Source organism: Barbatula barbatula, assembly GCF_947034865.1.
Source record: "Barbatula barbatula genome assembly, chromosome: 17".
NCBI lineage: Eukaryota > Metazoa > Chordata > Actinopteri > Cypriniformes > Nemacheilidae > Barbatula > Barbatula barbatula.
This window is the reverse complement of record NC_136780.1, coordinates 8,666,915-8,685,403: the sequence shown is the minus strand read 5'-3', so window position 1 is coordinate 8,685,403 and position 18,489 is coordinate 8,666,915. Positions and strand designations below refer to the sequence as shown.

Genomic DNA, 18,489 nt, shown 5'->3' with positions numbered 1-18,489 from the left:
TTACTTTTCTTTTCACACAGTCTGCTGTTTGGGTGGTGAGTTATACTGGGCTTAGTAGAATCATTCATATTCAATCCATTTGTGTGGTCCTTCGTAGCGCCACTCTCAGACCTGAGAAAATGATGTGTACTCAAGAGTTGACCTCAAATGATGTGACCATGTGCTCCATTCATTCATCTGTTTTGTTAAGGCATTTCCCTATGCAATTTTCGGAGCATTGCACGACACACTGATGGGAAGGCGACATGATGCTGTAGGATTCCTGGAAAGAACCTACTCCTGAGGCAATAATTAGTGGTTGTCGTCCAGTTCCAGGCTAAAGTGTGTTCTAAAGTTTACAGGAAGAGTGTACTTTAAAGCCCTCTTAGAAATAGACAAATTCATCAAATGTGTTTTGTTGTTGCACCCGTGCTTAACGGAAAATGGACTTAATTGCAACCGAGGCCTGTTATGTCTAACTTTTTATTGCAAAAAAGCAACAACAACTAAAAAAATCTCTTTCAATGTTCAGAGACACATTCTAAAAACGTATGCATTTTGCTTGCATTCAGGTATAAAAATGTATTTTAGTGAATCTAAATCATGGGAATTTCCTTTTTAAAGTCGAGATTATTTTAGTTGCATCACAATTGTGAACCGGGCTTCAGCTTTCTGTGCAGTTTCCAGTCAATTCACTGCAGAATGTTAGAACAAAACAATTTCATCAAATGCAGCTGTATATCCTGTTTATAGAAAGTCATTCTGCAGATGTTTCTAGAAGGTGTCTTGTAAGAGCATAAACACTGAACACATCCAGTGTTCCAGCTGACTGCAGTTCTTATCCCTGTCACTCCGGTGTAAGCAGTTAAAACAGTGAAGATGCTTTAATCATGTGTTGTTTTCCTGTTAGCATCTGCTTTGATTGACTTGACATCAACCTCATGAGTTAATCAATGTCATTAATGTCACAAGTAGAGAGGGCAGCTGTCTTTAAGCAGACATTTCACTAGACATCTCTCTCAAAGCCTTTTCCGCTCTTCACATTTTCAAATTATAAAACAGCACAAAGCAACCTTCAGTGCGGCGAAATAATATTCTACTTTTCTGGGTTTCCGCATGCTTATCGACCTCCCATCAGTTTCTGTGAGGCAGGAACAACAAGAAAGCTCGGGAGATTGCGCTGCACTCTCATTTATTTATGTATCTATTTCGATATTTATTTATTGCTCCCTTCGCTAGTTGAGGCCCGGCCGCTCGCTTCGAATGTGAGCAGAATAACAACAGACTTTTTTGCTATTTAAAAACAGAGAAAAATATTGATTTTTTTTCAAAGATTTTTCTAGCTTCTCTAGCATAAGTATACTTTTTTTATTTTGTATTCACTGTATGCTTGTGGAAACTGGATGGGTGTTCATAGAAATACAATAACAGTTTAGTGTTGTAAAAGTAACTGCTACATTTTTTTTATACGGTGCTAGTTATTAGTTCATTCGTCTGTCACTTTATGTAAAAAGGAGGCATCTCCCCACATGCTTTCTCACCTTCTGCTTGGCACCACTTTGTGTTTGTGTCAGGGTGAGACTATCAGCACTGTGTTCAGTAATAGTGTAAGCCCTGGCGTCAGGATGCCCAGTCTGCCAACTCTCTTCGTGTGACCTCTGTATATGGCGCCAGCTTGTGTCTCCTGGGTCCCTGCAGGGGCACTTGTGCTGGCACTATCACCCCCCCACCTGACACACTTGCTGCCATGAGGCCCACTGGGTCCGCCACATTATCTTAATCTCAAGTCTGTTGTTAAATTCCTGCCATTCATTCGATGTTTTTTATTACAAAAAATGACTGTACATATGGCACCCAATCTGAGATCAAACGTGTCGGAAATGTCCAGCTATTCCAAAGTAACAAACAAGCAAAAAACTATCGGCCATTGTCTTAAAGCAGTGTTTCTCAAAGTGTGGGGCGGACCCCACTGATGGGGAATAAAGACATGACAAGTGAGGCGCGACAGATGGGTGGACATTGTGTCATCTCTATTATTTACTTTATTATTGACCATACACTCAAAACTTAAAATGACTTAAAACAACATCAGATCGCAAAGAAAAGAAAACTGGAGATTCGGCACCCGCAGAGAAAACCAAGACAGACAGTGGACCTTATTACCATTTTGTTTTTGGCTATTGGGGACAGGTGGGCTTGAACCCCTTCTTTACCTCCAAAGTGGGGAATGGCAGGAAAAGTTTGAGAAACACTGTCTTAAAGGGATAGTACACCTGAAATGTCAATACTTACTTACCCATTTACTCGTCCCACTGACAATAAAATCATATGGCTGCAGAATGTGCAATTTGGATATAAATATATTGCACAAGCAGCACAGCTACATATAAAGGAGTTTTATCACATATACAGCATTTTTTAATCTTCGCTCAACGTCAGGCGAAGCTATGCACAGGTGTGCACTCGGTTTTCTCCATATTTAACCACAAACCCTCCTCATAGACCCAGTGCTCCTGTATGAGACGCACATCAAGAACAGATGGAAGTGCTTTCAGCAGTGCATGTGAGCGCTGTGGTGAGGAAATGTGTCTGCTAGTAGTAACAACACAGCTGATGCAAAACTTTGCCCTTGGAAAGATTTTTTGCTCTTCGTTGTGGTGTCACAGATTTTCATTTCTTTGTAAAGCACAGACTGTAAAGCTGCTTTGAATGCACCCGATTCATGTTTTGCTGGTGATATCTGATCTAAAGTAGCAGATGTTGGTTAGTTTGATTCATATTTGTGAAACGCTTCAAACGTGCCTGTTTTAGTGAATGGATTCATATTTATGATATCATTTAGTAAAATGATAATATCAATTTCTGATTGTTCTGGTTGAAAACAATCAATTAAGCATTTTCCTGAGTAATATTATCCCTTTTCACACATATTTCACTATTATTCTTATGAATTCATGATTTAAAGGTAATCTACATATCGAATATTTGCAAGTTTTGCCTTGTCTTACTACCTGGATTTTAAATATTTTATATATACAGTACCTGCCAAATAGATCAGATAACCTTTTATTAAAGATTTATATTTAATCTTATCGGTCATCAGTTATCAAACATTTATTAATATCAGTGAAGTACATTTTTATTTATTTATACACTGTAAAACGTTGCTGTAGTTTTGTAGCAGGTTTGCCAGTGACTTACTGTAGATTTAATTAACATTTTTGTTTTAAACATAAATTTATTTTATTTTATAAAACAAGACGAAACATCTCTTGACATCACTTTTCTTGTCATGTAATTGTTTTGTAATTTAAGGATTTTGCTTAACAAAACAAGACATAAATGCTGCATGTTTTGCAGTGTTGATGTGCTAATGACAGTCTCTTCTTGCTCATTTTAAATCTCAAAAGTGAGGTAATTCAATCTAAAGTAAATTTCTGGCAAAACTACAGCAAGTTTTACAGTTTGCTTTATTTACTTATTCACTTTTATTTCATTTTCTGAAGATAATTACATGCAGCAGACCATAATTTGTAATGGAGCATGTTTTTAAAAAAAACTAAAAACACAGACGACTATAACCCTGTGCATGCCCTATTTCTCTGCGGGTCATATCTGGGGTTTAAGTGTAAGAGGTATTGACCAGTTTAGATAGAGATTATGCTGATCGTCTTCAGCGTGCGATAAGCCGCAGCTCGCGTCCTAAGCGTAGCTGTCAGGTCCGTCCTATGTTCCCCTGTGCGGGATCGCTGACTCAGGCTGCCGGGTTTTAGCTCCATCCCTGACGCAGATTATGACCTTGCCCGCCGGTCGTGGGAGGCCTCATTAACGGCCCTCTCCGGGACAGCCCGGGAAAAGTGTGCTAATTAACCCGCTAACAATGTCCTTGCTGGCGAGCTCACCGCAGAGCCTCCGTCTGAGGATAATAGCCTCCCTTAGCTGCCAGAATGAACATTGGAAGATGGAGACGTTGTTTGGACTGATGCACTGTTAAAGGGATGAACAGAGGAACTTGGATGACCTATGAATGACAGATTAAAGTTTATAGAGAAGTATGGTATAATATATTGCATTTTCCAAATGAGTGAACGATATTTAATACATAAACAACGTCAAAGAAATATTATCTGTAGATGATCTGTATTGTAGATGATGTCATTATACACTTTTGATGCTGATAATGTTGTCATTATCAAGATATAATCCATGATTCTGCGTCTCATACAGTCAACCAATACATTTTTGTCCTGACATTTTGAGTTCTCGGAATGACAAGTAAATTTGCAGCCGTGTCCGGTCATGAGGAATAAATTCCTGTATGCTGTGCTGCCTCTAGCTGAACTGTAAGTGTGACAGGCTGACATTACTAAAACCCAGTTTGTAATCTGTGCACTGTAAAACTAGCATTTCTACTGCTCCAAACAGCAGGGCCACAGCCCGACACAGCCGAGAGTGCCCCCTGAAAACCTCCCTCAGACTTCTTTTGACAGTAGAGCAACCCACAGACTGACTGGGCTGCGAGATGTGCATCTGATATTAGCTAAATGCTAATCGGGTATTTGAAATCATTATGCGTTATAATGCGATCAAAGCTATAATCAGATTGCATTAAAATACCTTCATGACACACTTCTGCTATCCGTTTCTATAGAGACGACATGGCCCGAGCAGGGCTGACGTGGGTTAATGGAGGGTTGGATGAGTGAGAAAGGGATGAGAAGGGGAGGGATGGATGGATGGAGGGAATGGCCTTGTTCAATCCTAATCTGTAAACCCTTCAGTTGGCCTTGAAGGGAGAGAGAAGACAAGTGTAGAGAAAAGACAGCGGTTCTGATCTGGGATCAGTTTGTCAGTCTGCTGATTGCTTGAACCCTCAAATTCTGTTCAGATTGACTTTACTGTGTTTATGTTTGGTGGGGTTCATTATAGGGTCAAATGGATTTTTGAGACCTGACAGATATTATTGATGTTTTAACTTGATGTTATCTTTTGTTTTGAGAATTGTATTGCCCTTGATAAAACTTTTTTACTCCACTTTTTTAATAATATAAAAAAAAATATTAACGTGTTAACGCTTGCAAATTTTATTTTTCAGATTAACGGATAAATATTTTTTTTACACAATTTACGTAGCATACGTAACGGCTTTAATTAATGTTAAAATAATGAAAAATTAAAGGAGAAATTATTTGCAGTACTAATATCAGAAATTTTTTATTTGTGAAATAATTTTAAAACATTTATGTTCAATCGTTTAATTTTATTAATCGATTGATATCACTAATTAATATACAATACAACACATTCACATGGAGAATTACAGGTGCTATAGTGGGTCAATAAATGCAACGTATTGCATTTATTCATGTTTTATAGCCAGAAGCTCTGTAACCCCAAACGTGTATTTTTCCATGGAGGACATTGGAAGCATATATTCAAGATGTTTCGACGTGATGATGAAATTTTAAGTTGGATTTTAAAGACACTAAACAGCGTTTTGAGTCTCTCAGATCCCAGATAGGACATGCTTGAGCTAAATAGTCAACGGTTTCGTCACAGGCTCAAAATAGCTGGCATGAACAGTTCTCTGGAAGTCAAGGTTGCATCTTTTCATAAGACACATTAGTGCCTAAAACACATCCTAAAATAATATGCAAGAACTCCACAGATTTTATTCAGCCTTTCAAATGTCTAAATCCACACTCATATTATGTGGTAAACCATCCGCTTTTGTTCATCACTTATCATGTCCCCTTTGTAAAATGACAGATCTGTGGAGATTATACTCATCCCCCGTGCACCTCGTTTGTCTCCAGAGACCCAGGCGATTTCAGCAGCGCGATCATAAAAACCATAATCACCTGGTTTTAAGCTCATAAACTGCTTATGACTTGAATGTGTTGATTAGAACATCTTAAGGTTGAAGATGAGACTGGATGAACCTCAAAACTGCTTGACGCAGGAGTCTGTCAGTGCTCATTATACGCTTAAAATCCAAAAGACAATGAACGCAGAAGCAGGGCAAAAGAGCCAAAGGCAGAACACATCTCGGCTTCAAGGGACGAAACCTGACATGAATACCGGCGGAGTGTAGCAGGTCGGCCGTGTTCGATTGCATTTTTGGGTTGTTGATGGTGCAATTGTGCTATATAGCGTTTAATATGTTCATTTGGTAAGTTTGACGTCGAGATATTAACCCTCTCTCTCTTTTTCCCTTTTCGCAGTCGTGACAGTGACCTCTCAACGATCATCTCCAACCTGCACCACACCCGACAGCACGGAATGCCCGAGAGCCAGACTAGCTCCGACCTCAGCCTCGCCTCCACACACTCAGGTGAGACACGCCTAGAGACGACACACCTGGGACACATTTACACATTCAAAACATAATCAGAGATGAATGTTCTGGTATGTTGTTTCTATGTTTATAGTCCTTATTATTGAAATAAGTTAGGTTACACTTATTGTGACAAAACCAGCGAACGTCATAATTTTTTAATCGCGCGAATGATTATGATGACTTCAACGTGTGAAATGTGCAGTGCTGCATTATCTTTATTTCACTGTAATGTGTTGCCATGCTCTCTCTCTCTGTGTCTGCATTATAGTGTTTTATTACCGTAGTACTCTGTTTTTGCAGGCTTTATCCCTTGATTGATGTTGAACAATTACACTGACTGTGTGCTAGTATTTTAATTCGGTGTAATTTGCATGATTGAGGGCTGTAAGCTTATTACGCGTCCCATTGTGGCCGTCTTTATTCCATTACTTAATGCTCTTGTCTTCTTCTCTCTTAGCACACAACTTAAACCACTGTTGAAACTGCTTGCCGTAAATAGCTTTATTTATCATTAATCCCAGACCAAACATACGGCTTTTGGACATATTGTTTGCTAATCTCATTCACAGGTTGAATCATTTTGATTTATAGTAAAGCATGCACCGTTTTCGTGGCGTTGTGAATTATTATGCTATTAGATTCATTCATGTTTATTTATGTTTATAGTTTATATTAAAGTTTCATCGGACGCACACGCCTGGCCCGAAGTTTACTTCTGCTCTGTGTTTGTTGATCGTTTCTGGCTAGTGGCTAATAACACAACTATTTATATTTTATTTTATTTATATTAATATTTTATTGTATTAAATTTACTTGTTGTTTCTTTTTATTTATCAGAAATAATGTACATGGACTCTATACTTTGCGGATATGTAGCGGAAATTAAGTTTAGGCCTAAAAAGCGTGTGCGCAATAACGTCTGTTTATGTTGTTGCTTTGAAACCGTCTATAGAGGATGATTTTGTTTCACAGTGGGATTGACTCAGTATAAGTTTTAAGACAGTGTCCTTCTCATATGATCTAACTGGTATAAAGATGAAACCCCTTTATTGGACCGGATGTTTAGACTGGCCTCGAGATCTAAGCACTGGGTAAAAGACTAGTGTAATCTCTCATAATCTACAGTGAAGATGCTTAAACGTAATCTTAATTGCGCAGGACACAAAGGGCTACGGACCGGAGCCACCTGCGGGCTGGCCGATGACCAAAATCTGTCAGTTTGAACATGTACGAAGAGGTTTAAGAGGAGCTGTAAGCAGCTAGAGATGTGTCTGTAAACAAGTCCAATCCGATCACCCAGCGCATCTAATTCTGTCTGCCAGTGAAATTAGAGAGCGTTCCGTCCCTGGGCCAGGTTAGGGGTCGACCAGGGAAGTACAGGCCCAGTTGGAAATGTGTTGTTTTCTTGATGTCCTAGTGTAAAGATATGTGAAGATCAGAAATGTCTTAAAGATTTATTAGTTGTAATTTACTCAAGACACATTTGCTACTTAAAATAATACTGTGTGGTTGCAGTGGACCTCTGTGGTTTTGAAGGTGTGTATTTTATTTGGAAGTTGAATTTTAGCTGTGATATCAGCAAAGCAGCACAAAGACTGTCAGCAAGTGCTGATATTATGTTGTATAAATGTACAACATTGCTAATTTGATATATTCTTACCACGTATATTACTATATCATGTATTGTATATTTCAGTAATTTGTGATATAGAACTTTAAAGTACCGTTATGTAAAATGTCAACCTTATGTAAACTCAAAGCAAAGCAGACCCAACCGTTCATTTTTCCTTGCTCAGCTACGAGACTCCAACTGCTTTTCCTTTTTTCGCCGAACAGTCTCGTTTACTTCCTTTTAAGTCTGAATTATTCTGTGGGTATGTGGTTGAGCGAGAGAGAGAGAAAGAAAGAGAGAGAAGAAAGGGTTGGAAAAGTGCAAAACAAATGAATGAGCACAGCGTTGTATGACATCGAGGGAGGGAGGACTGCATGGAGTCGTGAGACAGCGCAGGAAAGAGGAAGCTGGCCGCCGTGCCGAGCTCGCTTTGCGCCGGAGAGGCCCGTTAATTAAATCTGAGGGACAGACATGAGAGCTGACCCAGGCGTCAACCACAGCCAGTCAGTGACGGAGGAGAGGCGGCTCCACTGCACCCCCCATCCACCCCTCCCACCCTCTGTCCGTCCGTCCGGCCGGTCGGCCTACTGGCCCCAGCGCAGGATGGGGGGGAGGGCAGGGCGCCGGCAGCTAGTCTGGCTCTCTGTGTAGACTCCTAAACGTGGCTTTGCGGTCAGACCAGAGACTCTTAATAGGCGTATAAGGTGTTTTTTGCTTTTTTCCTCCCTCTCTACCACGCTCTTGGTTTACTAATGGCAGACAGGAAGGTCGACATGTGTCTGCGTGTATCTGTCCAGCAAAGCAGTGTACAGTTTCTGAATTTGTATGTTAGAATTAAGGCTGTCAATTTAACACATAGTTGGATAAGTCATAAAAAATAAAGATCCAAGAAAGCTTGCAATAAATCACAAATACTGTTAACAAGGATATTTTCTTATTATTTCCTAATTCTTAAGGGGGTCTGAGACACATGTTACGAAGTTGAACTACTTTTAACTTGACAGTGTCTAAAAAATGCTGTGCTTATGAAATGAGACAACAAAAAAAACATTGAGATGTGACACAGTGTCCACAGTCTGCATGAAAACAGAGACCAACAATTCATAGAACTGACAAATCTGTAAAAACTTTGAATGATCTTTATTTGGGGTCTTTTCCCATCAAATATTGTTAAATGTAGTTTAGCATGAGCTTTAACATGAGATCTGTGCTCTGTGCTTTACTTACTACCTCCCGTGTTTTTCATTGCTGCAGATAACCTCTGTCTGTATTTTCTGCATCTGTCTGCATTAACCTCATCCATTTGACACCTTTTTATTCCTCGCTCTTTTTTTTCTCTCGGTTGCCTCGTTCTGTTGTTTCCTCGTTGTCTTTTGCTTGATTTTGATCTTTCTCTTTTCCCTATCTCTCGTTCATTTTCTCTCCCTCTCTCTCATTCTCTCTCTTTCCCCTAAGGCTCTCTGTGGGAGAGCGGCAGTGGGGGGTGCCGAATCCTCTGGGCTGGCGGAAGCGCTGCGCTTGTCCCTCAGCCCACCCCCACCCCCCCACATAGCCAATCAATGCCAGGCTTTCAGTTCTGGCTGAGCCCCGCAAACACAGGGATCAATAAGTTATTAGCACCATTCTGTCAGCTGTAATGTGGAGATTGATTGGAGGTTGGGGCTCCGCCGTGCCGCCCGCCACTTCCCCTGCCTGATAAAGATGACAGATTAAAGGAATAAGAAGAGGGAATTAAGGAGTATGGCCTGTCCAACCTGTCAGTAGATGGAGGGAGCAAAAGGTTCAGCAGAAAAAAACCAAGAGCCTCCCTCTCTCCTCATTTAGTTGTTTTTCTATTTCTCTATCCATCTCCCCCAGTCCCCCGTCCCTTTATTAAAATTCTGCAGACGCTCTGGCCCGACTCCGTGCCTCGCGCTGTTTGGTGAGGGATGGAGGAATTAGTGGTAGTGTTGGCGACACGAGCTGTTCCGTGATTTGGGTAACGTAGCCGTGGCACGAGGAGGCTCCAAGCCTCCATGTTCTGTGTTAAATGTGAGCATCGCAGCTTTAAGAGGCAACTTTTAATTGGTATTAAAAGCTTTCCGCCTTAAAATCTCTGACCCTAAGGCAGACAGGCGCTGCTGAAACCCAGCCTGTTCTATAAACACACTGAGCGAGAGAGAGAGAGAGACAGAGAGAGACAGAGAGAGACAGAGAGAGAGAGAGAGATAGAGATAGAGATAGAGAGAGATAGAGAGAGAGAGAGAGAGAGAGAGAGAGAGAGAGAGAGAGACAGAGAGAGACATAGAGAGAGAGAGAGAGAGAGAGAGAGAGAGAGAGAGACGTCTGTGTGCGTTATTAAGTAAGTATGTATACCACTATATTGTAAGACATTTGGTATCCTGTAGTATTTCGAATATGACACATAACCTGTAACAATCACATTGTAACTGCCTTTTAATTGCATTGCTAAAGATTTAAAACATTTCTATTTCAAAATACATTGAATTGTGTTATTTTCAAAAAAATACCCTGATGGCACTTTGAATTAAACAATTAATGTTTTAAGGTAATGTGACAAGAGTGTAGCAAGTTAACTATTTTTGCACTTTTTCACAAAAACAACAGTGTACAGTATATACAGTCCTGCGCAGTATTCGCTGAGCAGAATGCTAATATTTCATTTCAAACATAGCCAAAAAGTTCAAATCAAACTTACCCTGTCTCAAACTACCGAAAACTCGAAATGTGAGTGAGTAAAATGTGGCAAAAAACACACAACAGAGAACAATAAACGGATAGAAGCAGGAGAAGTGTGGGTGAATAGTTAACGTGAAGGTTTATAAGGAGAAAAGAAACTGTGAGTCAGTGCCTCCCGCCTCCAGCTTCTCCATACAGAATGACTGCTACCTCCTTACGGCCCAGAATGCTTTTTGCCTTATAAAGTGCATTATTTCAGCTACAGACCAAAGTGCTAAGAGCATATCTAGTGTGGTCCAGAGCCAGGTTTCCTCTTCACCTGCACCAACATCACGGACAAGCTGCCCTGCTCAAAAACATTCCCCTGTAGCTTATGAAAACCGCACTGCATATCGCTCTGTGCTGCGCTGTCAAATCGCATCATGTGAATTTAAAGGTTTGTTTAATCACTAAGGGGAATTGAGGAAGCGCATGTGAGTATGACCCATGGTTCGCTTTGAGTGATGGTTTAGGACCGGTGATTCCGAGGAGATGGAGATGGAGGTTGAGATGCAGAGGAAGTGGACGGAGCCCAGGGCTTTGGGAGTGTTGGCAGGCAGGAAGTTGCCTGATAAGACACCATGGAGATTGGTGAACAGGCTGGGATGGAGATAGCAGCGCTAGGGTGGCTGAGCCCTGTGGGAAAGACACTGCTAAGAGATTAGGGTCACAGACAGATGTAGAAAGAGGAAAAGAGAGTAGATCATGTGTACAACACTAGCTGCTACTGAAACCAGAGGGACTGTGGCTTTTAGTGGTGCTGTTATACTTTATGTATATGTATTAAAGGGATAATTCACCCAAAACAGAAATTTCTTTCATCATTTAATCAACCTCATGACATTTCAAACCTTTATGATTTTCTTTCTTCTGCAGAACACAAAAGAAGATCATTTGAAGAATGCTGGTTTGAAGAAATAACATTGGGGCCCCATTGACTTCCATTGTATTAACAGAAAATTTCTCCAAATATCTTCTTTTGTGTTACACAGAACAGTCACATATGGTTTTTCACAACATTTGGGTGAATAAATGAATTTTCATTGTACGGTAAACTAGGACCTATCCCTTAAAGCAAATATTTAGCTTTTTATTACAAAAATAACACAAACTGATAAAAAAAGTAACTGATTAACTGATTAAATAAAAAAAATTGACAGGAATCTTTCAAGGCTTAACAACGCAAAATTGTAATCTTTTAAGTGCCCTTTTGATCCTACTTAAATACCCCCTGGCGTGCACCTGGTTGGGCGCCATTGATTTATCATTTTTTATTTTTCATGTTTTTTTATGGTCTGTGCTCGTCTTCTTGCTTATCTGAAGTTTTTTGAGGCGACGGCTGTCAGATCAGCTCATACGGTTCATGAATAGACAGGCGAGACTGATTGCTATAGTTTTACACTCATGCTGCAATACATTTCTACATATCAGGTCTACTTGAACATGGAGAACGGAAAATAATTGAATACGCCAAGGGAGATTCTTCACCTCAAAGAAGAGCGGCGAGAGACGGACGGAGGGAGTGTTGTTGTTGTCTTTGGGCGGAGGTTAGGAGAGGAGATGGGGGCCATTAGAGAGGCCCCTGTTTCTCTTTCGAGTGGGATAGACAGCCTTTCCACCTTTAGAGAATACATCAAACAGCGTCATTAGTAAAGCTCGCTCCCCACAAAGCATCCCAGACTGAGCTCTGCCACTCCAAAATGTCTTTCAAGCGCGGGCTTGCTTTGCTTTCTCTCTCCAGCACTCTTATCAGAGTGAGGTATGAACAGAACTCTTGGTGTGGAGAGGCAGTACGAGAGGAGGGGCGCGTTAAAGGAGTTCGTACTTTTGTGTTGGACGTATATGGAGGTGCAGCTACTCTCTGTTTTGTTGCCATGCGAGAATCTCCCCATTTTACATGCCGCTTTGATGTGTAGGGCTTCATTCATGTCTAATAAAGCAAGGGTAAGGTCATTTGTAGTAATGGCCTCCATTAGAAGGTGTATAAAATGCACCTAGAGGTTGCCAAAGAGGTGTCTGTGCATAAATAGAATCAGAAAAACTTAATATTGGATGCATTTGTCACCAGGGTTTGGCAAAGTTCATAGACTCAATGAAATGGTTTAATTTTAATATTCAAGTAGACCACATTGAGTTGAATTTGAGTGATAGTAAGAACATTTTAATGAATGAAACGTCAATGTCTTTTGAAATGTATAAAAGTTAACTGACAAATATAAATAAATCATAAATAAACCGATACCATATTCATTTAGACTCATAAGATGTTCTTGTAGAAAACAGGTTAGTTGGCACACTTTTGATGGATAAACAAAATTTTGTGAAATTCTTTTTTCACCATGCTCTTAAAAAAGTGATTTTATTTTTTGTTAAATGCAATAAAATTTTCTGAATAATACTGGACACCATGTAAAACATTGTTCATCAATATCATTTAATATTTCTAGAAAATATGCCTTATATGTTACATTCTAAAAATGCTGGTTTTAACCCATGGTTGGGTCAGATATGGACCAACTCAACAGTTGGGTTAAATTAACCAAGACAATGTCCACATTTGACTCAACCATGGGTTAAAATCAACCAAGCTTTAATTTACTGTTACGTGTTTATATTTCATAGTGACCAATAGTTCATACAGCAGTCATAAGAAAGTCTTAGATTTTCTCCTTTCGTTTATACTTTTTAATTTTACTTCCTTAAATTACAATTCTACTTCCTGTTTGTTCCTTCGATTCAAATGAATTGGCTCTGAATTTAAAGTCACAGATTCACTTTCCGTTGTGCACACACAGCAAAAACGGACAATCTGTGTCTCCATCTATTGCACGTTCCAATTAGATATAGAGAATCTGACAGCAGCAAACAACATAAGGCAAAAGGAAGAGCATAACTCTGCGGCTTTGACTTTTTTACTTCATGTTGTGCGTGAGGGCAGAAAGAGTGAGAGAGCGAGTGCAATGACAAACGGTCTCTTCCTTCCTGCATGCATGCACCACCATGCATTCAGCAGCACCCCTCCCAGCGTGATTAGCAGGATATTGATTTGAGATGTGTTTGGGGGGAGGAGGGTGCTGTAATCGTACACTAGACACCAGCGACTCACTAGAGCGCTGCATTAGGCTAGTGCAGACAGCTTCCACTCTTTCAGAGAGAGAGAGAGAGATAAAAAGAACGATCGGAGAGGGGGAAAACAGTGAAAGGAAGGAAGGAAGAGATTAGAAAAAGGTGCGAGCTGTACATGGACTGCAAACAGAGAGTGAGAGCAAGTAAAAAAAAGAGAAGGCGTAATAGCGCAGCCAGAGAGGCGAGTGGGGAGTTTGATAGAAGACGTAGTCAGGACAGCTCTCTTTTCTGGCTTGACAACTTTACTTTAGTCATTTATCCAGGTTTTGCAGAGCACAGGACCAGTCCGAAGAGCAGGAGCTTTTGTATGCATAGATAGATAGAAAGATAGATAGATAGTCAAAACAAGAAACCACAGTAGATATACAGGTTGAGAGTGCAAAAGAGAGGGTGAGTGTATTTGTTTGAGATAGGAGAGAGAGAGAGAGAGAGAGCAAGCAAAGAATCTCTCGTTTCTGCACATGGCTGAGTAAGAACCAGATCTGTCATCCACGCTGGCACAGGGCCCTCACATCTCTCTGTATCTTTAGTAGCTCTCACGGCTTCAGCATGTATTCAGGTACAGAGCCAAGGGACTAGCTCCACGCCATGGGGTTCAGGGACCGTCTGACCGTATCTCAACCTTTCTTTCTTTCTTTCTTTCTTTTCCACAGATGACATTCTAGGCAAGAGGAGAGCCTACTCCCCCAACAGCAGCAGCGAGTGCCCATCTGAGAGCAAGAAGTCCCGCAGCGTGTCTCCAAAAGGTAAGGGCCTCTCTCGAGAAGCGTGCATGCGTGTGTGAAGATTATAATGCGGTACAATCAGAGGTGCTTAACCTTAGTGCGTAAAATGGAGTAGGGAATAGAAGGGCGAGATGGTGTGAGAGAGGAGGGAGGAGAAACAAGAGCTCAATGGAAGAAAGCTATCTCCTCCCCCCACCTCTTAACCCAGGCAAACGCTGTTCGCAGCAAGAACACAAGGGCAGATATGTCGCACCCCTTGGTCTGATTTAAACACACTGATAAATATCTTTTATAGCGCTAGATCTCATATCTTTCGCTCTTTTCCGGCCTTCTCACTTTCACATAACACACCTCTGCGCTCGCAGCTAGCGGGGGTTTTGCCATTTAGAAGGTGTTGTAGGATCAATAAAGGGAAATTGTTGGTAAGGTTGTACTTTCTAAATCTGAGGCTCTGACTGAATTTAAAAGAGGATCTGACCTTACACTCATTACCAAACACACTCGGCCAGCATTGTTGTTGAAAACATTGCCCATGATGCCTGAAGCATTGGTAATCTAGATGTGTTAAAGGTGGCTGTGTTGTGTTTCGGCTGTTCAAATTCTGTTTTGCTTTTAGCCTAGAGTTAAATCTGACTTATTGTCTTGATTAGTGTCTGGTGTTTTTGTTTTCTGTTTTTCTGTTCCAACCAATGGGATTGGCTGAACCTGCTTAAGTACAGTACAGTGTTCTGCTGTGGAATATTTATTTTGATAAGACCAGTATATGTTGGATGCTGGTCCCCAGTATGAGATGCTGGTATGCTGGTGTCCAACCAAGCTTTATCTAGATCAACCAGCAAGACTTAATTGGTCGATCTGCTTCACCAGAAGGGCCGTAGTGGTTGACAACCTTCACCAGCTGAGATTTGTTGGAGAATATCTAGACTATGCTGGTCCATCTGCTGGACCAGTGCCAAACCAACATGGAGCATCATGGAATTTCATGCCGGTTTGAGATGGTCTCTTAAGCATGCATGTGCATCTGGGCCACATGGCTCAGCTACTGAGTGAGGCTTACATTCAGCAGTCCAGTTTAGAGTTTACTTTTACCAGGGCATAATTTGACATAACTTGATTTGACAAATGGCGAGTCATAAAATAGCACTCATAAAATAAAGGTTAAATCTAAAGTCTAAAACAGGTCTGAGGCTATTATGTTCCAATTTATGAGTCCAGTTCCTCCTCAGTACAATACCGTTCAAAAGTTTTGAAACACTCTTTATGTATTATTTTTTCACATTTACCCTTAGTGTGATAATACTATTGCAACTATAGGAATTATGTTGTGACTAGAAGAAGCTGAAATAAATCACATATATTATACCATTTCAAAATCAGTTTTTATGATTTGAAAATATTTATTTTATAATATTTAAGTGTTTTGGTAAAATTATAATTTTTGTTTCATTCTGTGAACTACGTACATTATTTCTCCCAAATTTAAAATGAAAATTAAATATTGTTGCATTTATTTGCAGAAAATGAAAACTGGAGAAACAGGTCAAAATAATTAGTCCTCAAATATTGTTCAAATTAAAATGTAATTAAAACAATAATAATATTTGTACATGTATATAGGAATGAAGTATTTTTTATGAGATTATGCTCACAGTTTTGCTGTCAGTCTTTCACATTGCTGTTGGATGACTTTGTTACCCCTGAGGTTTAATTTTGTTGAAATTCAACAGACACTGGACTTTAACGACCACAATACATCTAGAAATTTAGAAATTACAATACATCTAGAAATTACATCTAAATGAAAAATGTGGAATGGTCTCTTTTTTCCACAGCTATATATAGTTCTGTATTGAAATAAACGAATATGTTGGCACAGTGGTACTTTTGTCTTCATATATCTTCAGACTAAAAGGTTAAAGGATCGTGAGAAACTTTAAAGTCAAGTGATTTTAAACTTTCGAGTGGTAGTATAATTAATAGATTATACTCATTTACATAAACCAAAATATAATGCTAAACCTTACATTTAAATCTAAAGCTAATATTTAGCAAATATGCAAATGAGCGATGCCCCTGGGCATTGTCAACAAGCTGAACTAATGAGTTGAAACATTGCAACAGGCTGCAGCAAACATCAGGCAAACTCTATGACACCAAGCCAAATATAATCAAGCGATCCATCCGAGTCCAACGAGGCATTTCTGTCTCCCATCTGTAACATCTGTTCTGCATGTAAATGTCCCAACACATCCACACCCAATAGTTAGTCGTCTGAGATATCCGCTGTTTGGACAGTGGTTTATTTTTAGGCTTTACCTGCTCAGTCATTACCATGTAGCCAATCAGCACGGCCGTCGCTCTGAGGATGATAAATGGGTATGTGTGTTTTGGTCCTGTGAATTACAGTCGGCCTGCATTGGTCACCCGCTGTGGATTAGCATGGCTTTAGAACGCCGCTGATCTAATGTCTTGCGTCTGCGTGTCTGGTGATCCACCACCACACCCAAATTAGACAGAAATGTTTGTGCCTTTGTGTGAGTGTATAGTTTGAGAGCATAGCAGCTGCTGTCGTCTGCCATCTTACCTCCCAAACATGCACAAACACACACACAAGCCCATAAATACACACAGCTGGAGGGCAGCACTGATCTCAGCGCATCAGGTTTTACCTTTAATGACTAAAGCAGACAGAAAAGCTGGACTTAACACAGGCTGTTCACTTACACGACCAGTAATACAAGCAGCTTTACACCCGTGATCCTGATCTTTATGTCTTATGTCCTGTGGCACAAGATGCTCCTTCTAAGGAGATATCTTAAGGCTGGCTCAAACTGCACAACAAACACCAACAAACATCACATTCCACCCCTTTTTTCATCACTCGTTTTAAACCTCTTGACAATTTAAAAAATGTCCAAAATGTTCCCCGACAATCTAGCAGCCAACTTCGGGATGTTTGAAATGTTTGAAATGGTGTTTGTTCAGGCAGAGTGTACTGTTTAGTCTTTATGGGCACACATTTGTTTTTCAGGGTGTGGATTTTTTATATTAAGCTTGTGATATTTTCTGTCCTCCAACTTGATTTATCATGACAACTTAGTGCATTATAAAATACAATTATACCTTTTTACAGATTTTAGTGTTGCCAAAAAGTTTGGTTTTTAACCAGGAATTAAAAAAATGTAGTTTACTCTCGCACACAAATGCATACACACTTAAAACATCACACACATGAGCACACACACACCTGAAGCCTCTTGGGCGGATTATCTGGCGCTTGGCACAACACACTCCCCCATCTCCTGGGCCGGGCCGCGCCGCTTCAGTCCGCCAGCCCGGGGCCAAGGTCCGGTTTCAATGAGGAGAGTAAAATATCCCCCTTCTACCTCTCTTCCTCCTCCCTATCTCGCCCCCAAGAGTCTCTCCCCAATGCGCCGTCTTGAGTTACTGCCGCCCCGTCTACCGCAAGCTCCTCAAGAGAACCACACGTACGGATACCGCTTATTAATTTACTTAGCCATTCTCGCCCTCCTTCACTCATTCGCACAATATCAAATAAGATCACGCAGAGGCGGTTTTTGTGGGACACCTGATTTAATTTATTTTTTTCTCATCCCGCAGAGAACTCCCACACGCCAGCGCTGGAGCCGGGCAGTCATATGACCCCCGAGGAACACTACCGGCGCATGATGTCAGCTCTGAACGAGCACGGCTCATACGAGGAGCAGCAGCAGCGCCTCTACCAGCTGGCTAACAACATGGGTGTCCCTAGTCACGGTGAGTGTGTGTCACCTGTGTACGTGCATGAGCTCGGTTCTAATCGCCCGCATTATTTCTTGATACTACACAAACAGCAAGCGTTCTACTGCAGAGATTACTGACAATTCTATTTGCGGTCTCAGCCCACCCAACGGTTGGATGTCAGGGTGGTTGATCTGTGAGTACTGCCACACCGGGTAGTAAATAACGCTGCCATTGGGCCCTGAGGT

The 18,489-nt window shown here is 40.7% G+C and overlaps 1 protein-coding gene across 3 annotated transcripts in view; it reads left to right on the top strand.

Moving 5' to 3' along the window:
• Positions 1 to 18,489, top strand: part of samd11 (sterile alpha motif domain containing 11) — a 53,373-nt gene that overhangs the window by 15,702 nt on the left and 19,182 nt on the right. For all 3 annotated transcript variants that reach the window (XM_079478703.1, XM_079478702.1, XM_079478704.1), the window contains exons 4-6: positions 6,204 to 6,313; positions 14,429 to 14,521; positions 18,122 to 18,277. In XM_079478703.1, the coding sequence (XP_079334829.1) occupies positions 6,204 to 6,313; positions 14,429 to 14,521; positions 18,122 to 18,277 (359 nt within the window). The remainder of the gene's footprint in view (positions 1 to 6,203; positions 6,314 to 14,428; positions 14,522 to 18,121; positions 18,278 to 18,489) is intronic.